The sequence below is a fragment of the Poromitra crassiceps genome (genome assembly GCF_964638095.1).
Source record: "Poromitra crassiceps genome assembly, chromosome: 3".
Classification (NCBI taxonomy): Eukaryota; Metazoa; Chordata; class Actinopteri; order Beryciformes; family Melamphaidae; genus Poromitra; species Poromitra crassiceps.
The window spans coordinates 60,839,589-60,863,392 of record NC_139625.1 but is presented as its reverse complement, the minus strand read 5'-3'; the positions used below and the strand labels follow the sequence as shown (position 1 = coordinate 60,863,392).

Here is a 23,804-nt window from a genome sequence, read left to right as displayed (position 1 = left end):
AGCAGGGAGAGGACAGCAGAAGAGAGGGAGTTAGGTGAGAGAGTTTTTAGGTTGCGATGGGTGGTGATAGAGTGAGGAGGTGATGGGTGGGGGGTGGGAAGGGAGAAGGTTATAAAGTGGTGGTCAGATACAGGAAGAGGAGTTGTAGTGAGGTTGGAGGTGGAGCAGGATCTGGTGAAGACCAGGCCAAGCACATTCCCTGCTTTGTGAGTTGGAGGAGATTGAGAGAGGTAGAGGCGAAGGATGAGAAGAAGTAAAGGAAAGGCAGAGATTGTAAGGTTACTGGCTGGATGTTGAAATTGAAAAGGATGAGTGGAGTACCATCCTCAGGAAAGATGGCGAGAAGGGTGTCCAGCTCGTCGAGAAAGTCACCAAGCTGACCAGGCGGGCGGTAGATTACCACAATGTTGAGCTTGATGGGTAGGGATACGGCAACTGCATAGGACTCAAAAGAGGATATAGAGAGATGAGAGAGAGGAGTCCCCCACGGACAGAGGCTCTGGGGGTGTGCGAGAAGGAGTAACCAGCAGACAAAGCTGCAGGAGTAGCAGTGTTTTCAGGAATGATCCAGGTCTCTGTGAGAGCTAGAAAGTGGAGGGATTGAGATAGAGCATGAGCTGGGATCGTCTCAGTTTTCTTAACAGCCGACTGGCAGTTCCAGAGTCCTCCGGCAATAGTAAAAGGACTACTTGTGTGCTTAGGGTAGGAAAGATTACCTGGGTTACTACACCTGAAGATGCCGTGTCTACGGCGTCTATGGGCTGATGTTACAACAGGGATGGGGAAAAGACACATAGTTAAGTAGATGAGCAAGTAGTTAGACAAAGAGAACAAAACCCTATTCTCTGGCCTACCCTCGATTGAGTCTTCATGCCCGGAGGCTCCCGCTTAGAGCTGCCGCTCTAGACTGACTATGCTGATAAATACTGGTTCAGCAGAGGGCCAAGCCACACCTCCCCAACAATCAGCATCAATGACAGGTAGCTGGCTACTTCAGGCCAGGTATCGATGGTTAGAAAAATATACTTCAAACTTAAACTAGCCTATAAAACCTATAGACACACACTTCAAACTGACAGACAGAATAAAGCAAGCCTAAAAAACTTACCACAAAGTCTCACCAAAAGTACAGAGGTCAAGAAAATAAGCACAGGAGAAAGCTCTTTTGCAAAAAAAATGTCACTTATGAATGTTCTCACACAGCTGATTATATAAATACTACTACTACTACTACTACACACACACACACACACACACACACACACACACACACACACACACACACACACACACACACACACACACACACACACACTTGTCACTGTCAATTCCACTGTGTGTAACAGATTATATGAACCGCAGCAGACTGTAGGAGAGGAGGCCCATTTCAAATGTGAACAGGCAAAATATAGAGGTTATTCAAGTCACATGCAAAACAATTTAGGCTGCCTGAGGGAAAGGAGAATATTGACGCCTGCAACTGTTACTGACTGCTATTGTTATTATTCAAATGTTATTGAGTTATTAAGGGCCTCAGCGCTGGTAGTTTCCAGTGCTGATGGTGAGTCTGGTTTGTTGCTGACTGGGCACAGGCAGTTATAATCACTTTTGGCACCCCCCCCCCCCCCCTGATTAATGTATTTATCCTGGGTGCTGCTCCACCCTCTGCCGATCTGGGGAGAGCCAAAACTGGCTCCATGCTTCCTCCGAGACATGGGCAGTTAGCCAGCCACTTCTTTTCACCTGACAGGGGAAGCTTCACCGGTAGGACATAGCACGTGGGAGGTTCACGCTATTCCAACCAGTTCCCCTCCCTCCGAACAGGCGCCCCTAACACCAGAGGAGGCACCACATTAGCAACCAGGATATTGCATGTTTTGGTGAGGGGTTCCTATATGAAGGAACCCCCAGGGGGCATGGTGAGAACATACAAACTCCACACAGAAAGGCCCTTTTGATGACCCCACCCGGGCGGTGGGCACTCAAGGATATGCGGACGGGCACGCATTCCTTCAGCGCTCATAGCGTCCCAGGTGAGAATCGAACCCAGGACCTTCTAGCTGTGAGGTCTCTACCACTGAGTCACCATGCCCCCCACTATGCCCACTTTTGGCACTTTATAGCAAGTAAAATTGGAAAATAGGAAAATACAAAAGGTTTTGTAGTTATATGGTGAGGAAACTTGTTTTAGTATGATGCTTTTGTTCAGTGTCAGACGGGCAAGACCTTTGTGAGAAGACCAAATTAGTTTGATGATATAACACACAAATACTAGTGAGGAGTGCATGGATCAGTGCGACTGAAGATGGGAATGATATCTTGAAGCGATGAGTTCTTCAGTTACAACCAGACAGGGAGCGACTCTTCTGGGTAGGGTGGTTGCAGAGCGCAGGGCGATCTGGACGACTGCTTGGAGGAAGAGTGCAGCAGGGAGAGTAACATGGAAAATGTGGGGGAGGCTAAACCGGGCTGAACACAAGACAGGCTGAAGCATTGTGGATGACAGAAAGGGTGATGGTGCCATCTGGTGTCCTTTTGATGGTAATACAAGAAAGGATAGGAGCCAGGTAGGCTACTCTTGCGCTGGAAGCTTGATGACGTCGACGGTGGGTCTGACTACTGACTACAGCAGCCCTAGTCTACAGCAGCCCCAACCTCAAAAATCCAAGATAGCTGCTCGGTGCAACAACTATTATTCTTTAAATAGTTTATTTCTTTTCATCTGATCAAAAGGGGTGCAATTGGACCCCCTTGGGCAAAATCGGCAGTGAGTGGGCTGAGCTAGAGCTGGCAATCCAATCATATTCTTTCTTTCACTTTCCCCAAACCCAAAGCAATAGTAAGGCTCTGCCCAGACCCATTTCAAATCCAGACAGACATGTACAATGGCTATAGTCAGAGTCACATATCTTGTTCTGCTCTCTATGGTTCTGCTGGGAGTTTTTCAACAAGGTAAGAAAGTGATTTTACAGCATGTTACAGAGTGGATGCTGGTTTTAGGTAATAGTATATATTTTTTCATTGGTGTTGAAGTTGTTTAACTGATCTCTAGCTACAGATACGTTGACAGATTATTCTTCTAGTTGAAATATTTGCCATTTAATCAAATTCAGATTTTGATTCAATTCCAATTGTGTAGTATGGGATTGTGCAGTAGCGTATATTAATTATAGCCTACTATAATAGCTGATACCAGTTAGGCCTACAAGATAGTCACCTCAATCAATCCAGCACATAAACACCAAATGCTACATCAACATAATACAAAACACATGCATGTTAAGAGGTAATGATAATATATAGGCTATACTAATAATTAATATAGCCTATATTATATAATAGTGTAGCGTCCTCATGAACCAGGTGCCTCCCGCCTAACAATCCCGCCAACAACTCAAAAAAACCTTGCCACGTCAAGCTAGACGTTTTTTGGCGCACTTATTTCCGGTGTTGTTTCCTGTTTCCTTGGTTTACGCCCCCATGACAAAAAGCGGGGTGGAAGGTGCCCAGACTACTCTCCCATATTAGGTAGCTGGCAGGCAGGTTTAGCCTCTAAACTACAGTAGACACACGTAACATTCATTACCCCTCAGAAACTCAGGTTCACATTCACCCATAACTCAGTCCGTTACACTATAATATATCAACGGAACAAACTTAGAGGATTTAATCACGACATATCAAAGTCCTCATTGAGTCCGTTTGGTGCGACTGTATTGAGCGTATGTTGCAAGAGTCTCCGCCTCACTGTCACTCTAGTGTTGAATAAAGTGATCGACCAGAGGGACTTTGATGTCCCGGCGGCATATGGCACTTAACTTGTATGCCGAGCCGACATAGAGGAGTGAGCAGGGGCACCTAATTGTGTAAATCACTGCCTGCGCATCAGGCAGTGAAGTGTTGGGACTTTGGAGTGTGACAGTCTCAGTCTGTGTCCGGGCTTGTGAAGTATTTGATTTTGAGCGTCTGTGGGCAACATGAACAATGTGCGCACGGGAAGTGTCCAATGGGGGGAGGCAGAGAGTGCTATTTGGAGAGTGTGTGGTGTGAAGACAATCCTGTGGGGGTCAGTGAAACCACCATGCACTTGTAGTTGTAGCACTCTCCAGTGTTTAAGCAGGCATCTTTTGATTTTATTGGCCGTGTGTGTGTCTGGTGTCTGGTCTTTTCGGTTCCAATAGCATGTCCCTGTGTGAGTGGAGTGCACGTTTATATATGCACGAGAGAGACAGGGCGACGTCCATAGCGGCTCTCTAGGAGGAACCAAATTTTTCATGTTGCCTTTGTTGCACAGCCTGCTTAAGCATATTATAAACTGTCCAGTGGGAAGATTGTCCTTGAGGTGATAGTGGTCGTAGCTGGAGGGGAGCAGGAGGGTGTTTCTCTCAGTGGGCTTTCTGTTAATGGTTGAGTTCAGTAAAGTGAGTAACAGAAACAGTAAAATTAGTCAAATCAATTCGTTTTTTTATATGCCTACAGGAAGAAACAGTAGTCAGATCATCATCATCATCATCATCAGGCATTTAGTTTTATTTATTTTGCACATCTTGAAATAATGGTTGATGATGGTGTTTGTGGGTCATGGTAGCCCTAATAACATTCTTCAATGTACAGTCTGTACATTAGATTAGAGTAAATTGTGTGTTTGCCTGTATTTCGTACAGTTGAGAAAATTGCGCCAAGACAAACCAGATTCAATCACTCAGTTGTAATATTCTAGCTACCAGGTTACATTAGGCTACAAATTACTATTTTGAGCAGGCACAATCAATCTGTAACCGAGTACATTTTGAAATAATTTTAATACACATCTTAATTCACCCTAAATACACACACACCTCAGCATGTTTTATTTTGTTGCATATTGCATTATTTGGTAACACTAGAATACAGCCCGCAAATTACCCTGTAAGTAGCCTACAGGGTAAATTCTCTGCACAGACCTTTGAGACATAATGCTTTAGTGATGAAGGGCTGTAAATAAACTTGAGAACACCTCTGTAACTGTCAATCTGTCCACCAGGTCTGACACAGATGATACGAACCCAGCAGAATGTGATGGCAAGAATGGGACAAGACACACTTTTAAGCTGTCAACTCAGACAATCTAAAGAAGCCAGTCAAGTTACATGGAAAAAGCTTTCAGTAGGAGGGGAGAAGAATATTGGCACCTACGACACATTCTTTGGTCCCTGGGTTAATTCTGACTTTAAAGGCAGAGTGGAGTTTGTTGAAGATGCAGGACTACAAAACTCCTCCATCGTTATCAGGAGAGTGATGACACAGGATGCAGGCTGCTATCTCTGTGTGTTTAGCACTTATCCTGAAGGAGCCATTGCTGCAAAGACTGTATGCCTCACAGTCTCTGGTAAGGTCCTTGTGTGTGTGTGTGTGTGTGTGTGTGTGTGTGTGTGTGTGTGTGTGTGTGTGCGTGTGTGTGTGTGTGCATGTGCGTGTGCGTGCGTGTGCGTGCGCTTAACGGTAGCCAGTGGTCATGCTGTTGTGCAGTGTTGCGCCTCAAGAGACGCTCTAGTGACTGTGAGTGTCCTCCCAAGCCGGAAGTTTGGCGTTCGATCCCTGCTGCAGGTGACACACAACGCAGGTTACATGCGCATAATGTGGAAGTGTGTATGTACAATAGGCTACATGTTGGTAGTTTCAGTGTGCAGATCTTAAAAACATATCATGAGCATATTGTTTTGTGCCTCAAAACAGACTTTCAATCATCAAACTTCATCAATCAATCATGAAATAATTAATTATCATGAATTAATAATAAATCATTGTATGTTCACTGGAAAGTGTAATCATGTAAAATGAGTGCTCATTTTCATTAAATTGAATTGCATTCGGTCTAGTCTCTAAACTTAGCCAGTCTATCTCTTCCACAATCTTCGAACGCTCCAGTACTTCAGCCCATTATCTTCCAAAGGGGGAAAAAAACACTTCAGACCGATGTTCGATGGTATACGACAAATCACAAGTGGGGAAATGACTGTATATCCTGCCTTAGTTTATGACCAACTTTGAGACCCCTGAAGTACAGACGGGTAGGCAGCAGCATTTATAAATTGTGGGAGTCTGTCTTGAGAGACTACATTCAGTCCATTTTGTGATGTGACTAGGTTGGGGTACCGGCCTACCGGAGTGTACGGGGGTGGTCCATATCCAGTGCTGGACTAGCCATCTGGCATACAGGGCATTTGCCCGGTGGGCCGGCACGCATAAAAAGAAAAAAAAGGGGGAAATAATTGTCTGACCGGCCCATAAAACAGGTAGATTTAGTGTTTTTAGGTAGTGGCATGGTTGGTTGGAGCGCGAAGATAGGTGGTGTCGTGTGTGTGTGGTCGATTATGGTGGGCTGGTCTGGGGGCCAAAATGCCAGGGCTGATTTTTTTGTCCCAGTCCAGCCCTGTCCATATCAATTTCAAATCAACCTCTTCCACCCGTATCTAGGAGTTGTAGTTCCTGGTTATTGAGATGATTTTGTTTCACTAATTTATCAATTTATCCTTAAAGTCCCTGGAAACCAGAATATTTCTTTATTATTTAGCATTTTGAGTTCATCACATCACAGGAATCTATGTTAATAAGCCACCAGCCAAATTTGAACGATGATGAACGTCGCAAAGTATATAAATTTAGGTTTGACACTCATGGCAAAAGTCATGAGAATCAATTATATTTTAGAGTGTATTTTCTCCCGCGGACTGTGTGGGCGTGTCCCGTCTGCAGCAGGGAAATGTCCCTCTCTCAGACCTCTCTCCTCTGCTCCGAGAGGGAGAGAGGAGAGAGAGAAAGAAGGAAATAGAGATTGTGTGTGTGTGTGTGTGTGTGTGTGTGTGTGTGTGTGTGTGTTCGCGCGTTGCTCCCTATGGTTGCTCCACGCAGCGCATATCGTACTGACTGACGGTCATCTGTCTATCTGTCTATCTGTCTGCACGCGCGCACACACACACGACAGCAGCGCCGCAGCAGGCAGAGCAGAGAGCTCTCCCTATCAAGGTTCCAACACACTGCCGACGAGTCTAAGCGATAAACTCGCAGATAGACATATAGACAGATAGACAGACAGATAGATAGACAGATAGATAGATAGATAGATAGATAGATAGATAGATAGATAGATAGATAGATAGATAGATAGATAGATAGATAGATAGATAGATGTTGGTTCTTAAAAGAGCCTTTGTGTTGACGCAATGCGTAGTTAGCTAGCTGCAAAAAGGTGTGGGACCACTAGAACTCTGAAGAGACTGTGCGGGACTGGGGGTTGCGCGCGTACAAAGGTTATATAGAGCTTATGACGTCATAAGCTCATGCATTTTAGCACCTCGCACACTGCTCTCTTCAATGAGAAGGTATCTTGTAGAATCTTGTAGAAAAGTGTCGATTTTAAGGCTTTGGGTTGAAAGTAATGCATAATAATTTCGGAGGCACATAATTACTAACATAAGACCCTAAATAACATAGTTAGAACGTTTTTGTGGATTTTGGTTTCCAGGGACTTTAATGTCATAGAAAAGGAACCATGTACAGTATGTGTAATGGCGTTGTGTAGGTGGTACTTGCAGCAACCTATGTTAAGGGCTTGCCCAGGGGTGGGATACGAACCACCGACCTTCAGCTTGGGAGTCCGACATGTTAACCGCAACACCAAGAGAGCTAGCTCCCTTGGCGGAGCTGATTAACATGCCTTCATACTGGGGAGTGAGTTTAACCAATCCACTCGCTACCACTAGCTCCCTTGGCGGAGCTGATTAACATGCCTTTATACTGGGGAGTGAGTTTAACCAATCCACTCGCTACCACTCGGGACTCACGAGGAATCCGCGCTGATTCACCTCGGTTACATATGCAATAGATGACTACTTTAATCATTCTTTCATTGCTTTCTTGTTATAGAATATACATTTCCATCCAAAAGGTAAACAGCAAACCACTTGAAGAAAAATCACTTGTGATCAAAAAGATGGAGCCAGGAATCAGAAGTCACCTTAAATGAAGTATTTAACATAGATCTTGGCCAAGAGAGGCACTCTTGTATATTCACAAATGGATACACAGGCTTACTTTTTTCATGAACAGAAAGTCAAATATACTTATAGGCTAGACACACATCAGATTACATCTGTCTTGACACACATGTGAAGGCTAATCTGCAGACAACCTCTGTGGTATTCTGGCTCTGTACAGGACATAGTGACACGGTGACAGGGCACAGTGTGAAATAGAGAGGAGCTGCAAATGTGTGCTACAGGTTATCTGAATATGACATCTGTGTATGTACAATAACTATTTGTAACTTAAATGAAAATGTGTATGAATATATTAACTAGTGATTGTCCAAATAAAGGCTAATGTGATTTAAATTTTCCCTATAATTTCTTTTTACCCAATCACAGTTGTTGAACAATTTCCTTTTTTTTCCAGAGAACAAATGAGAGTTAGCCATCACTTCCCTGTCTTTCAGAGAGACAATCGTGATGGGAGTATAAACACATCACCTGCTAATGTGCTACTCATGGATGTATATGGTGCTGTCATTCCAGTCACTTTGCTTACTTATGTTCCTCCTCCACCCCGTCACCACCAATGTCCCGTCTAGAGGAACTCCCCAGTGGGGAGTCCTAATTCCTACCTTCACAATGGGAGGAGCTCCTCCATGGAGCTTACTCCAAAGTTTCCATCCTGTTTTGCTTCTGACTAAAGTTTTTTTTATTTGAGCATTCAACCTGTCTCTCCTGATTTAACTGTCTTTTTAATGCTTTCTCTACAGAGCAACATGAGCCCACACTGAACATCACCAAATCAAACTGTGGGCGGTCACTGGTGTCCTGCTCAGCCACAGGCTGGCCTGCTCCCACTGTAACACTGGATCATGAACATGACTTCAGCTTTTCTAACTACAGCACTGCCAGTGTCACCAACACCAATGGTACAGTCACTGTCACTGCCACCGCTGTACTGTCAGGTTCCCATGGTTACAGTACACAGGTCAGGTGTGAGGTGGCACCGTTCTCTGGTGCTGTGATTAAGGTGTTCAAGACAATTCCTGAGTCCTCAACTGTTGGTGAGAAAGATTTTCATTGTTACCATTTACAGATATATTATATATTAGAAAGATATTTGATGAATTACTTCATGTTTAGGAGGTTTCTTTTTTTCTTTGTCCAGATTTGGATAAGGAATCTGCAGTGGATGAGAGTGGTTTCAGTAAGTTTCTGTTCAAGTCGTCTCAACTTAATTTTCACATTTGATTCTAGCTGCTTTCTTTATTAATGTTGTGTGCGTGCCGTATCAGCAACTGTCATCTTTTTCTTGTAGGAGCCACTAAGATCGTTATAATGGCTGCTGTTGTCTTTGCTGTACTTATATCTGTCACAGCCTTTGCCCTGATAATACAACTGAAGAAGAACAGGTAACAGCTTCAACACGATCTTTGAGTTACAGCTCTCCTACAGTTTAATTAAGCAATAGATCACGACAGGCCGTGGTATATGCTCATTATACCACACCTAAGGGTCGTGCTTAGGTGTGGTATAATGAGCATATATCACGGTCTGAAGTGATCTATTGCTTTTATAAAACGGTTACCAAGTATGGCAATATGAAAATTATTATTTTTTATTATATTTAAAAGTCTTAAATCTGGAGGAAAAAAATCAACAAAATGAGCACAAAATGCTGCGAGCTGTTTGGACCTGATCCCCTCTAGCTCAGCCATTAGCCACTCACACACTGAGTTCACGCTCTAACTGTGGTATATTGACTGGTGTATATGCTCATTATACCACAGCTGTGAGCCAATAAGATTGCTTGATTTGAGAGAGCCGTTTTATAAACATCAGTATATTATTGTCAAATTAATAATGGAGACCATGTTTGATGGAGACCATGTTATTGTTAGTTGTTTCTCAAACGTAAGACCACATTTCCCATAAACCCCATTGCTTCCTGTGTTGCTACTTGTTAACATTTTCTCTTTCATTACTGAACAAGGCTAGGTCGAAACCTAGCATATGGCCGGTGTGGTAAAGCGTGCACATATCATGTTTCTCATAGGATGATTGCGGAATGGGATGTTATCTGGAGGGGAAAATGTAGCCTAAAAAAATTAAGTTTAACATTACTTGGCTTGTGTTAAATGAACCTACCGTTCGTCAATTATAAACATCATGCAGCTCTTTTTTTTTGTGGAGCAGTGCTGTAGTGGTCACTGGTCAAAAAAGTGGATAAACTAATTTCTGAGGCAGTTTTCTCACATCGTGCGGTTATCTAAAAAAAGGTGGATAAACAAACGAGACCATATATGAGGCTAGAACAACTGAAACTGAATCATATATCCCTAATATCATTTTATTCTTATCAGCATCATCAGCATCATTGTTTATTTTGTGGTTTTCTGGCACATTGGACTTAAGCCCAATTTATGCTTCGTCTGCTGACACTTTTGAAACGGTCGCCGACAGAAATGAGGACTTGAGTCGACACTTTCAAGTGTCGGCGAGCAGTGTCTGCTACCTGGTGAAATGTCTAGTGTCGCTGACTACGTCACATAATGTCGTGCAAGTCTGATTGGCTATATAGACGGGCACGCGCGACTTCCTTGTTTTAGTTTTCGCTGAAATGAAATTAATGAGCATGTCCCCGGTATTTTTATCAGCATGTCCTTGATGTATGACTTCGTGAAAATCACAAAGAACACCGTGACCAACTTCCCAGATAAGAGAGAGAGGAGGTGATTGTGTGGTTGTGTGTCGTTATATGCGGCTGCAGTTACATCTTGCCTCCGACATGGGTTCACTGACAGCATTCCCTCTCTTGCCTGTCTGCACTGCACTAGTATAGTTCTCTGCCTCCCTCTGTCTCTAGCGTCACGTGACCGTTGCGCCGCGGAGAGAAGCATAAATGCAGCAACATGAGGAACACTTTATTTTTCGTCTGCGACCATGTGCTGAGCGACACTTTCTAATAAGTATAAATTAAAGGAACACTCCGCCCATTTTCAACCAGCTTTGTATCATTAGAACATAGTAGTATATCAGAAAACTGTAAACGGTTTTGAAGTCTGTCATTTAATTTGGCCGTTATTGAGTGTTAAAGTGTGCACTCAAATGAATAACTCATTAACTCAAATCAACTCTCAATAACTGTGAAACTATTCATCATTCATCTAGTTTGACAGTTATTGAGAGTTGATTTGAGTTAATGAGTCATTCATTTGAGTTAGTGTGACTCAATAACTGTCAAATTAAATGACAGACTTCAAAACAGTTTACAGTTTTCTGATATACTACTGATGTTCTAATGATACAAAGCTGGTTGAAAATGGGCAGAGTGTTCCTTTAAGCTTTACCCTGCTAGCCGGGCGCAAGGAGCAGACAGAAAGTAAATGCTGGAAGAACACAGGTCCGCCCGCAATATGCAATTAAGCAGATTGAAAACAACGTTAGCTCAGCTGTGGGACGCCAGCGCTGCCTTGGCGCACAAGTGCACAACTTTCTCTAATTCTCTATACACGCTCTGTCATCATTGGAAACAACTGGAAAACTGAAGAAGCTGGAGCTGTGGAAAAGAAGCTCAGTGGACACACTCACTGGACACACGGCCATTAATGCACTGGTGGCAGTGGCATACACTTACCGTGGCAAGAGCGGAGTACAGCGCCGTACAGCGGTGACCAGTGGGACGACCAGACCAGATTCGGCACGCAGGTGGTCCCCAGGTCGGACACGCAAATTGTATGGACGAGTGGAGATGACAGGCCGCCGTGGCGCATGTGCACACACCGGCCAACCCACCGCACTGAAATAAAAAGTATTCTTATTGTGTCACTGAACACACGGCTATGCAAAAAATCAAAATGGCGATATATCACGATATTTTGAAAAAAATACTAAATGCCACCATACTGGCAACACAAATAGCGCTTTATCTTGATAGCCATTCATCTGATCAATTTAAAACTTAAAACTCTGGGAGTGCACTTAGGGGGACTCAACGGAGTGCAGGGACCTGAATTCCATGCAATCTGGCATAGCGCCACCTACTGGCAACACAAAAGGCAGTTTATCTCGATAGCCATTCATCTGATCGACTTCAAACTTGGGGAGTGCGCTGCTGGGAACCTGACATAGAACAGTGCAGAATTTTGTGCAATTCGGCACAGCACTGAATTCGGCGCAGCACTGAATTACTTCCAATTTGACATAGCGCCACCTACTGGCAATACAAAAAGCAGTTTATCTCGAGAAACATTTGTCTGATTGACTTCAAACTTGGGGAGTGCGCTGCTTGGACCCCGATGGAGCGGTGCCACATTTCATGCAATTTGGACTGTCTGTATGTCTGTCCTTCACCTATCTCAAGAACCGTTTGTCGGATCGACTTCAAACTTGCACTTAGGGGGACCTGACAGAGTGCAGTGCGTGTGCGGGAGAGAAGCGCCCACGGGGTGGTGCATTTGGCAACGGGCACTGCACAAGTTTTGGTTAAATGCATGAAATAAGGTCTGGTTAACAAAAGTTTATGAAACGGTGAACTTCGTGTTCAGCAAGATAATATTCACAAATGGCTACTTTTATGATTTTTTTAAGCGTAAATGTGTTTTTTAATGCGATTTTCAGAAATCACTTCAAATGTCATAAAATTGGTCCTCATTTGTGAAGATTATCTTGCTAAACACAAACTTCACAAACTTTTGTTTACCACAGAGCTTATTTCATGCGTTTAACTGAAATTCACATACAAAAATCCCATTGACTTTTTCGTTTGGTTAATTTGTGGAATTAATCAAGATCAACTTTTAGAACAACTTTTTGAGTTTGATGAATAAATGTTTAATTTTTGAAACGACGAGTGCCGAGTGCTATCTGAAAGTGAGTTTTGAGGAGACCACGGACTTCAGTGCCCGGGCTTTGAAGTCAAAATGCTGACACAGTATATATTTTTTTTTATAAATCATATTTAAAACATTCTCACCCGATCATTTTCACATAAATCACCTGAATAATGTTTTTAGGTGCACTCCAAGGAGTATCAAACAGGTGTTTATTCATTTTAAGAATTGCATTTAATTGTTATTGCAAATTAACTCTTCAATTATTTATTTAGGCCTATTTTTATTTTTTTTTGTTTTTTTCTGATGTAGGCTCAACTGACAACATAGGCTACAGCGCATTGCCTGAGAGAGGGGCAGAGAGAGAGAGAGATAGGGAGACAGAATGCGACCATTATCGAGATAACTTATCCGGATACTGGATACAGATCACATTTAGAAATCTGAAAATGGGGTGAGAGAGGAAGACAGAGATGGAGCGAGATTGCAAAGTAGTACTGCACAGAGAAAACACAGATCTAAATAGCGTTCAAGTCGAGCTGAACCCAAAAATGACTTTCATTTTATTTTAGTTAAAATACCTGGGTATGCAGTGCACCTATTTAATAATGTATGCCAAAAAAAAATCACAAAAATCAAATTTCTTTCGTTTTTCACACTTTTTCACATCAAAAGTTCATTTTCAAGATTTCATTCATAACAGTAATCTCCAGTTTGCTGACGTCACCTAGTACTATCAAATTTCTACTACATTTCAACCAATCATATCACGACATGCAGCTGTCAATCAAATCTTCATTTCAGGATAATTTTCTCTTCCAAATGAAAGAGAAAATGGCGCCTAGTGCCTGTCATCTGGCAGAATTCCTATCCCATAAACTAACTACTAACTTGGCCATCTGTATGTTGATATACACAATAAAGAAAACGGTAATGCTTAAAGGAACACTCCACCAATTTTCACTGCTGAGTTATTTTGCACATAATATCACAGATATCTGAAAACTGTAAACCGTTTTGCAGGCAATAATTTAGTTTGACAGTTATTGAGAGTTAATTTGACTTAAGTTGTGGACCAGTGATGTAATTTGTGTATGAATGACATCACTGGTCCACAACTTAACTCAAATCAACTCTCAATAACTGTCAGACTAAATGAATGTCTGCAACACTGTATACAGTTTTCTGTTATGTGTGAGATTATGTGCAAAATGCATCAGCATTGTTTTTCAGTGCAGTGTCCCTTTAAGAATCCAAAGAAATGTAACTGGCTCTTTAAAACTCCCATTCCAGGAATATTGTATTTACCGCAATAGCGATAATGGTGCGCGCCTCAGAGCCTGGTTGTCAGGGGTCGCCCCTCGGAGATTCCAGGCGGGCAGGCAGCACCCATGCATCGGATTGTCCGCTCATTCCGCACAGAATCAGCTGGCTGCCTGGTACTCGGCTGATCCCACTCGCGTAGCATGACAACACGCTGAATCCCACTCGATTTGGGGGTGGAACACGCCAGGATTGGCCAATGCCAAAGCCAGTCCCCCGAATTGTCAAATCAAATCATCGACACCCTATATGGTCCGCCTCTCAACCCTGTCATCTCAGACAAGATTTGTTTTCAGTCTGCCGACTTTGCCCGCCAGCATACGATAGGGCCTTTGGTGTTCAGGCCGAGCCTTTCATTGAACTCAAAAAACTGAAAACAGCTTTCTGATAAAGGGACAGCTTACCCTAAAATCCAAAATACATAATTTCCTTCTCACCCATAGCGGTAGTTATCCATCTAGATCGCCTTGTGTTAGTTGCCTGGGTTTTGGAGATAGTGGGCTCTATCGTTGCATCGGCCTATAAACTGCGCCCAGCGCCCGATGTAGCGCAGATTGGTGGGCGTGGACCAGCCCACTCAATATTTTGGTGTCGGCGCTACAGGCGGCCTTAAGCATTATAACCACGCCTTTTAAGCGTAAAATTATGCACAATCTGGTCATTGGAGAAGTGCAGTAAACAAATCACAAGCTTCCCTTTTAAGCTCCAATTCCACGGAGCGATCCAGTCCGGTCAGAAAAGCCAAGCGCTCTGAGCTCCCCCCCTCCCTTTCATCCCCATCTGTCTGTCTCCATATATAGGCTATTATTCCATATTATTATGCTTCTCAAACCAATCTAACTGCAGTTTCAATACTGCAAGCATGTAAATACGCTACACTATAGCAAGATCAAAGTGAAAAGAATGTTCTAAACGCATTGGCTAGAAAAATATAACCTATCCCTATGTCATGATGAGATTAGATTGGTGAAAGTTTGTCCAGAATGATATCGTTTTCTCTCCCCTGCTGCACAGGTAGGATGATGCACATACATATAGCCTACATTATGTAAAGTCATTGCAGAAATGTGTTTTTATTGTAAAACTAAATGTGAAGTAAGCCAAGTCTTATTGGAGCAACATCACAGTAGGAAGTCACAGTAGAACCGTGTTACGGCTGTCACTCATCTAAATCACGTTAAATCTGCGAGGGATATATATACCACCAGGATTAGCCTACATATATGTTTCACATAGGGTTGTGTTTTGATTTTGTGATTTTATTTTGTTCAATATTGAAATGTTCCACAATTGCATGTTGTGTTAAGAGAAACATTATTTCGATCTACCACTTACCCTATTTAAGCTGATTTGGTTGCTATTTCTTGGCAAACGGATTCGCCTCAATGCATACTGGGAGATTTCACATGTGTGGCTTTGTGCCTGTCTGCTGTCTGATGCACGAGAGAGAGGGAGTGAGAGAGAGAGAGGGGGGACAGAGAGTGAGATGGCAGAGGACAGTCCGCGCAATTACGCACAATAATAGAACCGGCAAACTTTTTTTCCATCAGTCATTGTGCATGTCTGATGCACGAGAGAGAGGGAGTGAGAGAGAGAGAGGGGGGACAAAGAGTGAGATGGCAGAGGAGAGCTCCGCGCAACCGGCGCACTGAATAGGCCTGGTTTTGAAAAGCGCTAAGCGCTAAATTAACGCCAGGGCGGAAGATATCGTTAGGCCGGTATTTAAGGCCGAAACGCCCATTCTGGCCTATTCTGGCACTGCGCCACGCCTCTTTGGCGTAAAGCGCATTTCGGGGCCTAAAACCATGTTGCTATCTTCCCGAGGCAGGCGCAAGGCACGTTTTTTTGCGTTTAACGCCAGTCTTTGCGCCTAAGGCCTGTACCAAGATAGGGCCCAGTGGCCCTAGACATTTCTGTCTTCTTGCCAATACAATGGAACTGGATGGCACGCGTTATTACGAAACCCACCTCGGTTCTGGCAAAACCACGCCCTGTGCCCGCCTACGCAGCAGTCAAGCGCTGGGATTGGGCAGGCGCAAGTGTTTCGTCTTCTTTTGACAGCTCGAATCTCCCACACCACAAACACTGCACGGCACGACGGAGCCCAGCGACTTCAAGATTCAAGATTTTTATTGTCACTCCGTAGTACAAGTATCACGTGTGAAATTCTTGTGCTGTAGGCTCCGTTACAACATAGTGCAAAAAATAAAAGATATATAAATAAAAACAAGAGGCAACAAGCAATAAAGCAGTAAGACACGCCACAGACAGTGGCGTATTCACTGCCCATAGTGCAGATGGCATGAACATACTTTCAAGATAATTAAACATAATAACATTCGGTTAGGTGCAAATAGCGTATACCTAATTAAACATACTATTGAACATTAGTCATACATAATGGTAGCATCTACAGTGCGGTACAGTACGGCTACTACACTATTTGTATATGTTAAGGAGTCTCGTGGCCTGTGAGAAGAAACTGTCCCTCAAGCGATTTGTGCGTGCTCTTGGGACCCTGTATCTCCTCCCTGAGGGTAGCAGGGAGAACAGACTGTTGTGGGGGTGGTTTGTGTCTTTGATGATCTTCAGGGACCTCCTGAGGCACCGCTGGTTGTACAGATCTTGCAGTTCTGGCAGCTCACATCCTCACATCACTTCATTAACCAACTGAATTTCTCTTGAGCGGACATTGAAATTAATTATGGTCACATACCTTCCTTAGTGTAATATATTAAATGCTAATGAAAACGTAACACACAAGCTTTTAACACATTTCCCACACCACAAACACTGCGCCCAGCCCAGCAATTTTATTAACCGAATTGCTCTTGATAGCGGACATTGAAAATAAATTATGGTCACGTACGTTCCTTAGTGTACTGTAATATATTAACGCTAATGAAAACGTAACACACAAGCTTTTAACACACAATTATTTTAACCTCCATGTTGCATGAATTAATACTATACCATTGTTGCGTTAGTATAATGAGTGACCATTTTTGGTCACTCAATATGTTAATGCAAGATTGGTGCATTTTTTTGTTTTTTGTTTTTTTTTGTGTTTGCCAAACCTTATACCCTCAGATGACATCATACATACCCAAATGTTTATTCATTTTCAGAATTTTAACCCTTTATAAGCCACTTTGTTTTGATTATTAAAAAAAAATGCTTTGTATTTGTTTCAGCTTTCCACAATTTCCCACAAAATACAATTCCCACCCAAAGTTTTTGGGTGGGATTAACACTCAAGGGTATATGTAAAAGTTTGGCACCAACATTGTGTTAGTTCCTCTTTTATTTTTGACGCAGTGTCAATTAAAAAAAAAACTACACCTTACTTGCGTTAGACCCTCTCGTTGACCATTTTTGGTCACTTAGGATAGTCCTTTCTGGGCACTCACTGCAGTATGGCCGCCCCTGGAGCTCCAGAGGGGATTTTTTTTTTTTTTTTTTTACCCCAGAGCTGGGGCTCCATTGAAGAAGCCGGCCCAGCTGCAATCGGCTGCAATGAGGAAACTCACTCCCGGGAGAATGTCTCATCTTCTCGGTGAACGAACGATGAGGCATCGTCACCCCCCACCTGCCCCAGAGCCCCCCGCTGGATTATAGGACGGGACCCGTCCGACGGGTCCTCTCCCTCTCCCCTGAAGCTGTAATTTGTATGCTTCCCGCATCGGCGAGGACCGCCTGTCCGTGTGTGTGTGAGCGTGCTCCCGCTCGGCCCCGCGCCCTCCCCTCTCCCCTCCTCTCACGGCTCAAATTTCACTCTTCAGCCTCCCCCTGACAGTGACAGAGCGAAAATGGCTCCATGCGGAAAAGTGGGGGCGGAGGGGGCGGGCGCAGATATTAATTCCCCCCAGTCCAGCCGTTTGTTCCAGTCCAGTGAAGTCCCAACAAAATGCAATCTACAAAAACATGCAATAATATAAAATCATAGATAAAAAGTTGAATCAAACACATTTAATAAAATAATAAAAGTATTTATAAAAAGTAAAATATATTATAAATACTCAAAAACCCACAACAAGAAAGTAAAACACCAATCTATAAAAACATGCAATAACATAAAAGTAAAAGCACACAATAACACATCACAACAAATAAAAACTAAACTAAAATAAATTCTCTATTCTAAAATAAAAACTCATAAAACCCAAATGGAATAATAAATATAAACATGCAACTGTTGGGATGCTGAATATAAACAATGGCTGATAAACTGTCTGGTACTGCAGGCTGGATGAAGTTGGAAGCTGCATAAAACATTTTAAAATAACCTAAAAACTAAATAAAGTAAACTGTTGCTTCTCAAAGTTGGCTTCACCTCTGAAGCCAGACGTCTTGTCAGTCTGTGTCAGGAAGCGCATCTGGAGCTTGTCAAATAAATCCTCGTCCCATTGGCTCACATGAGCATGGGCGCCTGGCCAATCCCGGCACTTGACAGCTGCGTAGGCGGGCACAGGGCGTGGTTTTGCCAGAACCATGGTGGGTTTCGTAATAATGCGGATGGCACTGGGCTTGTGGTGCTCAAAGCACCAAACAAATACATGTAAAAATACATGTCTCTTTCCAGAAATCATGACCCGGTTACTCAAGAAAATCCACAGAACTTGTTGTGAGCAGTTTCATGTAGACAATAGCTAGCTGTTAGCGGGTGTATTTCGGTCAAAAGAAAATTGTTCCTACATAAAACTGCTCACAACAAGGTCTGTGGATTATCTTGAGTAACCAGGTCATGATTTCTGGAAAGAGACATTGCTTTTGAGTTTTTCAAATGTATTATCATTTGACGCTTTGAGCACTACAAGTCAAGTAGGCTACCATCCATTTCCATTGTATTCGAGAGAAGGAAAAATCTCTCCCCTTTGCCAATATCTCCCAAAACCAGGCAACTAATTTTAATTCAGAAGCCGCTGAAGGCAGCAAGACAAAAGACTGCTGCAAATAACAGGAGAGTTTGGGGAATACACAAGAGGGACACTCTCTTGCATTGCCCGCCAGCTTGCCGGAAATGCTTGTGACAAGAGGGATTTCGCAGAGATGTTCCTGTGGTCTCCAACCCCGCCCCCCTTCGTACCCGACTAGTCTACCCTATCGCTGAGGGGGGTGTGCCCGGGCGCCCGATTTGGAAATGTCAAATAGAGAGCCGCAGGGATGACGTATTTTTGTAGTCGGAATGCGGAAGTCCCGGACTTCATGGTTCTTCACTGTTTCTGCCTATGGGATTTTTGAATTGGTTTTTGGCGCAATGCTTCAAATAAGGTCTATGGGCAACGCAAGCTTAATCAAACGCGAAGCAGTGTTCAGCGGGATAATCTTCACACAGGAGGACCACTTTCATGAGTTTTGAAGCGTAAATGCGAGCCCTAGAAGTAAGCTTGTGCTAAGCTAATCCAGAACTACACACAGTGTCGCATAGGCTTCCACGTCACGTCACCACTCAACCTGGAGTGTTGTTGAAGGTGAGGGAAAGATAATTTCCGTGTTCATCCTTTGAAGTGATGACGTTAGCGACGTATAATATCCCCGTCGACTCAACAGTGTAGTCTCATTTAGCCGTTTGCTAGCTAGCCGCCCTTTTAACGGCACGTAAAAGCTTAAAAACTCATAAAAGTGGTCCTCGTGTGTGAAGATTATCCTGCTGAACACTGGTTCACGTTTGAATAAGCTTACGTTAACCACAGACCTTATTTGAAGCATTGTGCCAAAAACCCATTCAAAAATCCCATAGGCGAAAACAGTGAAGAAGTGTTAGCATCGATGTTTTCCGGACTCATTCCTGTGGCTCTCTATGAGAATTACTTTTCCAACCTGGCCGCCCCTCCCTACAAAGGAATCGGTAGAACCCAAAAGAAGCCGTTTCAGACCCATTTCTGTTGAAGCTTCTCTCCGCTCCTTATTAATTATTCTCTCTCCTCTCTTCTCCCCTCTGCTCGTTCCCTCCCCTCCCTCTCTTCTCATCTATGCTTGTTTTTATATGCTTTATATAAATTGCTCAGTTCTGTTTATTGATTAATTGTACTTAGCTAGATTTAGCTAGACACATTCTCTGTAAAGTCTTCTGAGACATGCAAACAAACGTGACTTGACTAAAAATGGTAATGTCTCAAAATGAAAGTGGTAATCATTTACTGGTGTTAATGTTACATCATGTAACACCTTTAAAGCAGAGGCCTGGTCTAACTTTGTCCATGATAGTTTGTTCAGGCTTGACTCTTTATAAATCCTCCACCAGGTCACACGGACACCCTGAGAAGAAGACACCTTTTAAAGAGATACAAGAGTAAGATACCTTCAACTGTTTCTCACGCTCACATTTTTAGTGTCTTTCCCCCCCAATCTTTACTTTGTTGTAATCAGTGTTGGAAATGGCCAGGTTTTACTCTGGGAACCCTACCTAGGCAAGGTGGGGGGGAGCGGGGGGGGGGGGGGATGTGCTCCCTAGTCCTTACCCATCCACCTACAGTAGGCTACTTACAGTGTAAGGGGGGGGGGGGGGGGGGGGGCTGGGATTACACCGGAAGAAGCACCCACGTAAGGCATCATGGCAGCTAGAAATAAGGTGGATAGATACAAGAATATGTTAATAAGAGTGGAAATGTTTTTCCTTTTTATTTCAAGGCGCCAGGCTTTAGTCACAGAGGAGAACGAACAGATGAAGCAACCAACTCCTACGACTCTCAGGAAACGAACAACTCCTCAACATTACAACATTACACCGGAAGAAGCACCCACGTAAGGCATCATGGCAGCTAGAAATAAGGTGGATAGATAAATAAGAGTGGAAATGTTTTTCCTTTTTATTTCAAGGTGCCAGGCTTTAGTCACAGAGGAGAACGAACAGATCAAGCAACAACAACAAAAAGAACAGCCCAGTGACCGGACCAAACCTGCACAAAAAAGAGCTTTGATCCTTTAGGGGTTATAGAATTGATTGGATGGATTTAAAGTTGTGTGCCTGTGTGTGTGATGCACAAGTACCTAGAGCTGCAACGATTAATCAATTAGTCGATTGACAGAAAACTAATCGTTATGAGTAAAATTTTAAGAGAAAAGGTCAAAATTATCTCATTCCAGCTTCTTAAATGTGAATATTTTCTAGTTTCTTTACTCCTGTATGACAGTAAACTGATATTATCTTTGAGTTGTGGACAAAACAAGACACTTAAGGGCGTCATCTTCGGCTTTGGGAAACACTGCTCATCATTTGCTACAATTTTCGGTAACACTTTACAATACTGTAACACAAAAAATGGGTAGTTATTGAGGAACTAGTCAGGAACTAACCATTAGGTCATGAATTGTTAATGATTAGTTCCTGAATAGTTAATAGGTAGTTCCTTAATGGTTACCATGTTAACGAACCAATAAGTAATGATTACTTCCTTAAAAATATATATATATTTTATTTTTTATTTCGCTAGTTCATGAGTAGTTAATGGGTAGTTCCTTAATGACCCTTAATGGTAGTTCCTTAAAGATCCTTAATGGTAGTTACTTAAGAACTGACCATTAGTTACCATGTTAACGAACCAGTAAGTAATGATTACTTCCTTAATTTTTTTCTGCTAGTTCATGAGTAGTTAATGGGTAGTTACTTAAGAACAGACCATTAGTTACCATAGTTGTTACTAGGGAATTAATCATTAGTTCATGATTACTTTACCATTAGTTACCATGTCTGTGCCCCCTCAAGTAAAGCAGGGCTTCATGCTTAGTTGTTACTAGGGAATGAATCATTAGTTCATGATTACTTCATCATTACTTACATATTTGTGCCCCCTCAAGTAAAGCAGGGCTACATACTTAGTTGTTACTAGGAATATATAATATAATAATAATAAACTTTATTTATATAGCACTTTTCAAAACAAATGTTACAAAGTGCTTAACAGGCAATAAAAACATAGGAGTACATTGATGCAGGTAAAATGATAGCAATGGTGGGCCTTCATCAAACACAGCTAAAACAATAAAAGCAGACCCAATTAAAACAAGTATACGCACAAGTAAAAGACTGAACCATCAAACAAAAAACAATAAAACAATAAAATAATAAAACAATAAAACAATAAAAATATAAATGTGCAAATTAGACGAATGCCAGTCTATAAAAATGAGTTTTCAGCTGTTTTTTAAAAATAGACACCGATGTCGATAGACGGATGTCCATTGGAAGCGCATTCCAAAGCTTTGGGGCCCGGACCGCAAAAGCCCTGTCTCCTTTAGTAGCGAGATTGGCTCTGGGCACGATGAGGAGGACTTGAGTTGCGGATCTAAGATCACGGTTAGGTTGATAAAAAGATAAAAGGTCAGCTATGTAGTCTGGGGCCAGTCCAAGATGGGCTTTAAAAGTAATTAATACAATTTTAAAATCAATTCTAAAATGTACAGGGAGCCAGTGCAGTGAAGCTAAAATGGGTGTGATATGATCTCTTTTCTTAATACCCATTAAAAGCCTAGCTGCTGCGTTCTGTACCAGTTGCAGGCGTGCCAACTGCTTCTTAGTAAGGCAAGAGTATAAAGAGTTGCAGTAGTCCAATCTTGAGAAAATAAAAGCATACATGACCTTTTCTAGGTCTTTAAAACTCAGTCAAGTCAAGTCAAGTTGTACTTTATTGTCCACAAGGGAAATTCACTTTGTTAAGGTCAGTACAGCGAAAACAAGACAAAATCTAAAAAAGTGAATAGATCACAGCATACAAAATACCACAAAAAAAATAAAATACATAATTACTCTAAAAGAGAGCAGAGCTTGGACCCCAGGCTAATCACCCTCCTCAGTTTGGCCTTATTGGCCTCTGAGAGACCCTCGTACCAGGCCAGAAAAGAGAAGGTGAGGAGGCTCTCTATGTGGCAAATATAGAAGCTGCGGAGGATGGAAGGGGCTACGTTCAGGTGCCTCAGCCTTCGTAGAAGGTAGGTCCGTTGCTGGCACTTTTTGAAGATGATTTGTGTGTTGTCATTGAAGGTCAGCCCGCTGTCAATGGTGGTCCCGAGGTACTTGTAGCTGCTAACCCTCTCCACAACCTCTCCATTGAGTTTCAGCTGTGGGACATGATCGGCCTTTCTCCGGAAGTCTATGAGGAGCTCCTTTGTTTTTCTCACGTTTATCTGGAGAAAGTGCTCCTCACACCACTGGTGCAGATTGTTTGCTTCCTCCTCAAAATGGGCGTGACTGTTGGAAGTGTCAACTAATGCAGTGTCATCTGCGAACTTCACCGCCAAGCTCAAACCATCCGAGCCCCTCAGACTGTTGGTATACAGGGCAAACAGGAATGGTGAAAATACTGTCCCCTGGGGGGCGCCGGTGGATATGAGCACGACAGGAGAGGTGGAGCTGTTGACTTTGACAAACTGCTCCCTTTTAAGGAGGAAGTCCAGTATCCAGAGGATCATGTGGGGATCCACCTGGAGCTCTTGCAGTTTGGCACAGAGAATGTGGGGCTGCATGCAGTTGAATGCAGATGAAAAATCCACGAACAAAAACAAAAATCCACGAACTCATAAAAGATTTGATTTTTGAGATGATTCTCAGGTGGAAAAAGGAGGTTTGGACGACTTTCTTTATGTGAGATTCAAAGTTGAGGTTTGAGTCAAAAATAACCCCTAGGTTCCTGGCCGAGGGCGT

General features: G+C 42.8%; 1 protein-coding gene across 1 annotated transcript in view; it reads left to right on the top strand.

The window, feature by feature from the left end:
- The first annotated feature begins 2,879 nt into the window (after nucleotides 1-2,879).
- The window catches only part of LOC310772793 (uncharacterized protein), a 36,133-nt gene continuing 15,208 nt past the window's right edge, over nucleotides 2,880-23,804 (top strand). The window contains exons 1-7 of the mRNA XM_083632715.1: nucleotides 2,880-2,952; nucleotides 5,024-5,368; nucleotides 8,780-9,073; nucleotides 9,178-9,216; nucleotides 9,328-9,421; nucleotides 20,409-20,456; nucleotides 20,795-20,908. Coding sequence (XP_083488841.1) covers nucleotides 2,886-2,952; nucleotides 5,024-5,368; nucleotides 8,780-9,073; nucleotides 9,178-9,216; nucleotides 9,328-9,421; nucleotides 20,409-20,456; nucleotides 20,795-20,908 — 1,001 coding nt within the window. The 5' untranslated portion in view covers nucleotides 2,880-2,885. The remainder of the gene's footprint in view (nucleotides 2,953-5,023; nucleotides 5,369-8,779; nucleotides 9,074-9,177; nucleotides 9,217-9,327; nucleotides 9,422-20,408; nucleotides 20,457-20,794; nucleotides 20,909-23,804) is intronic.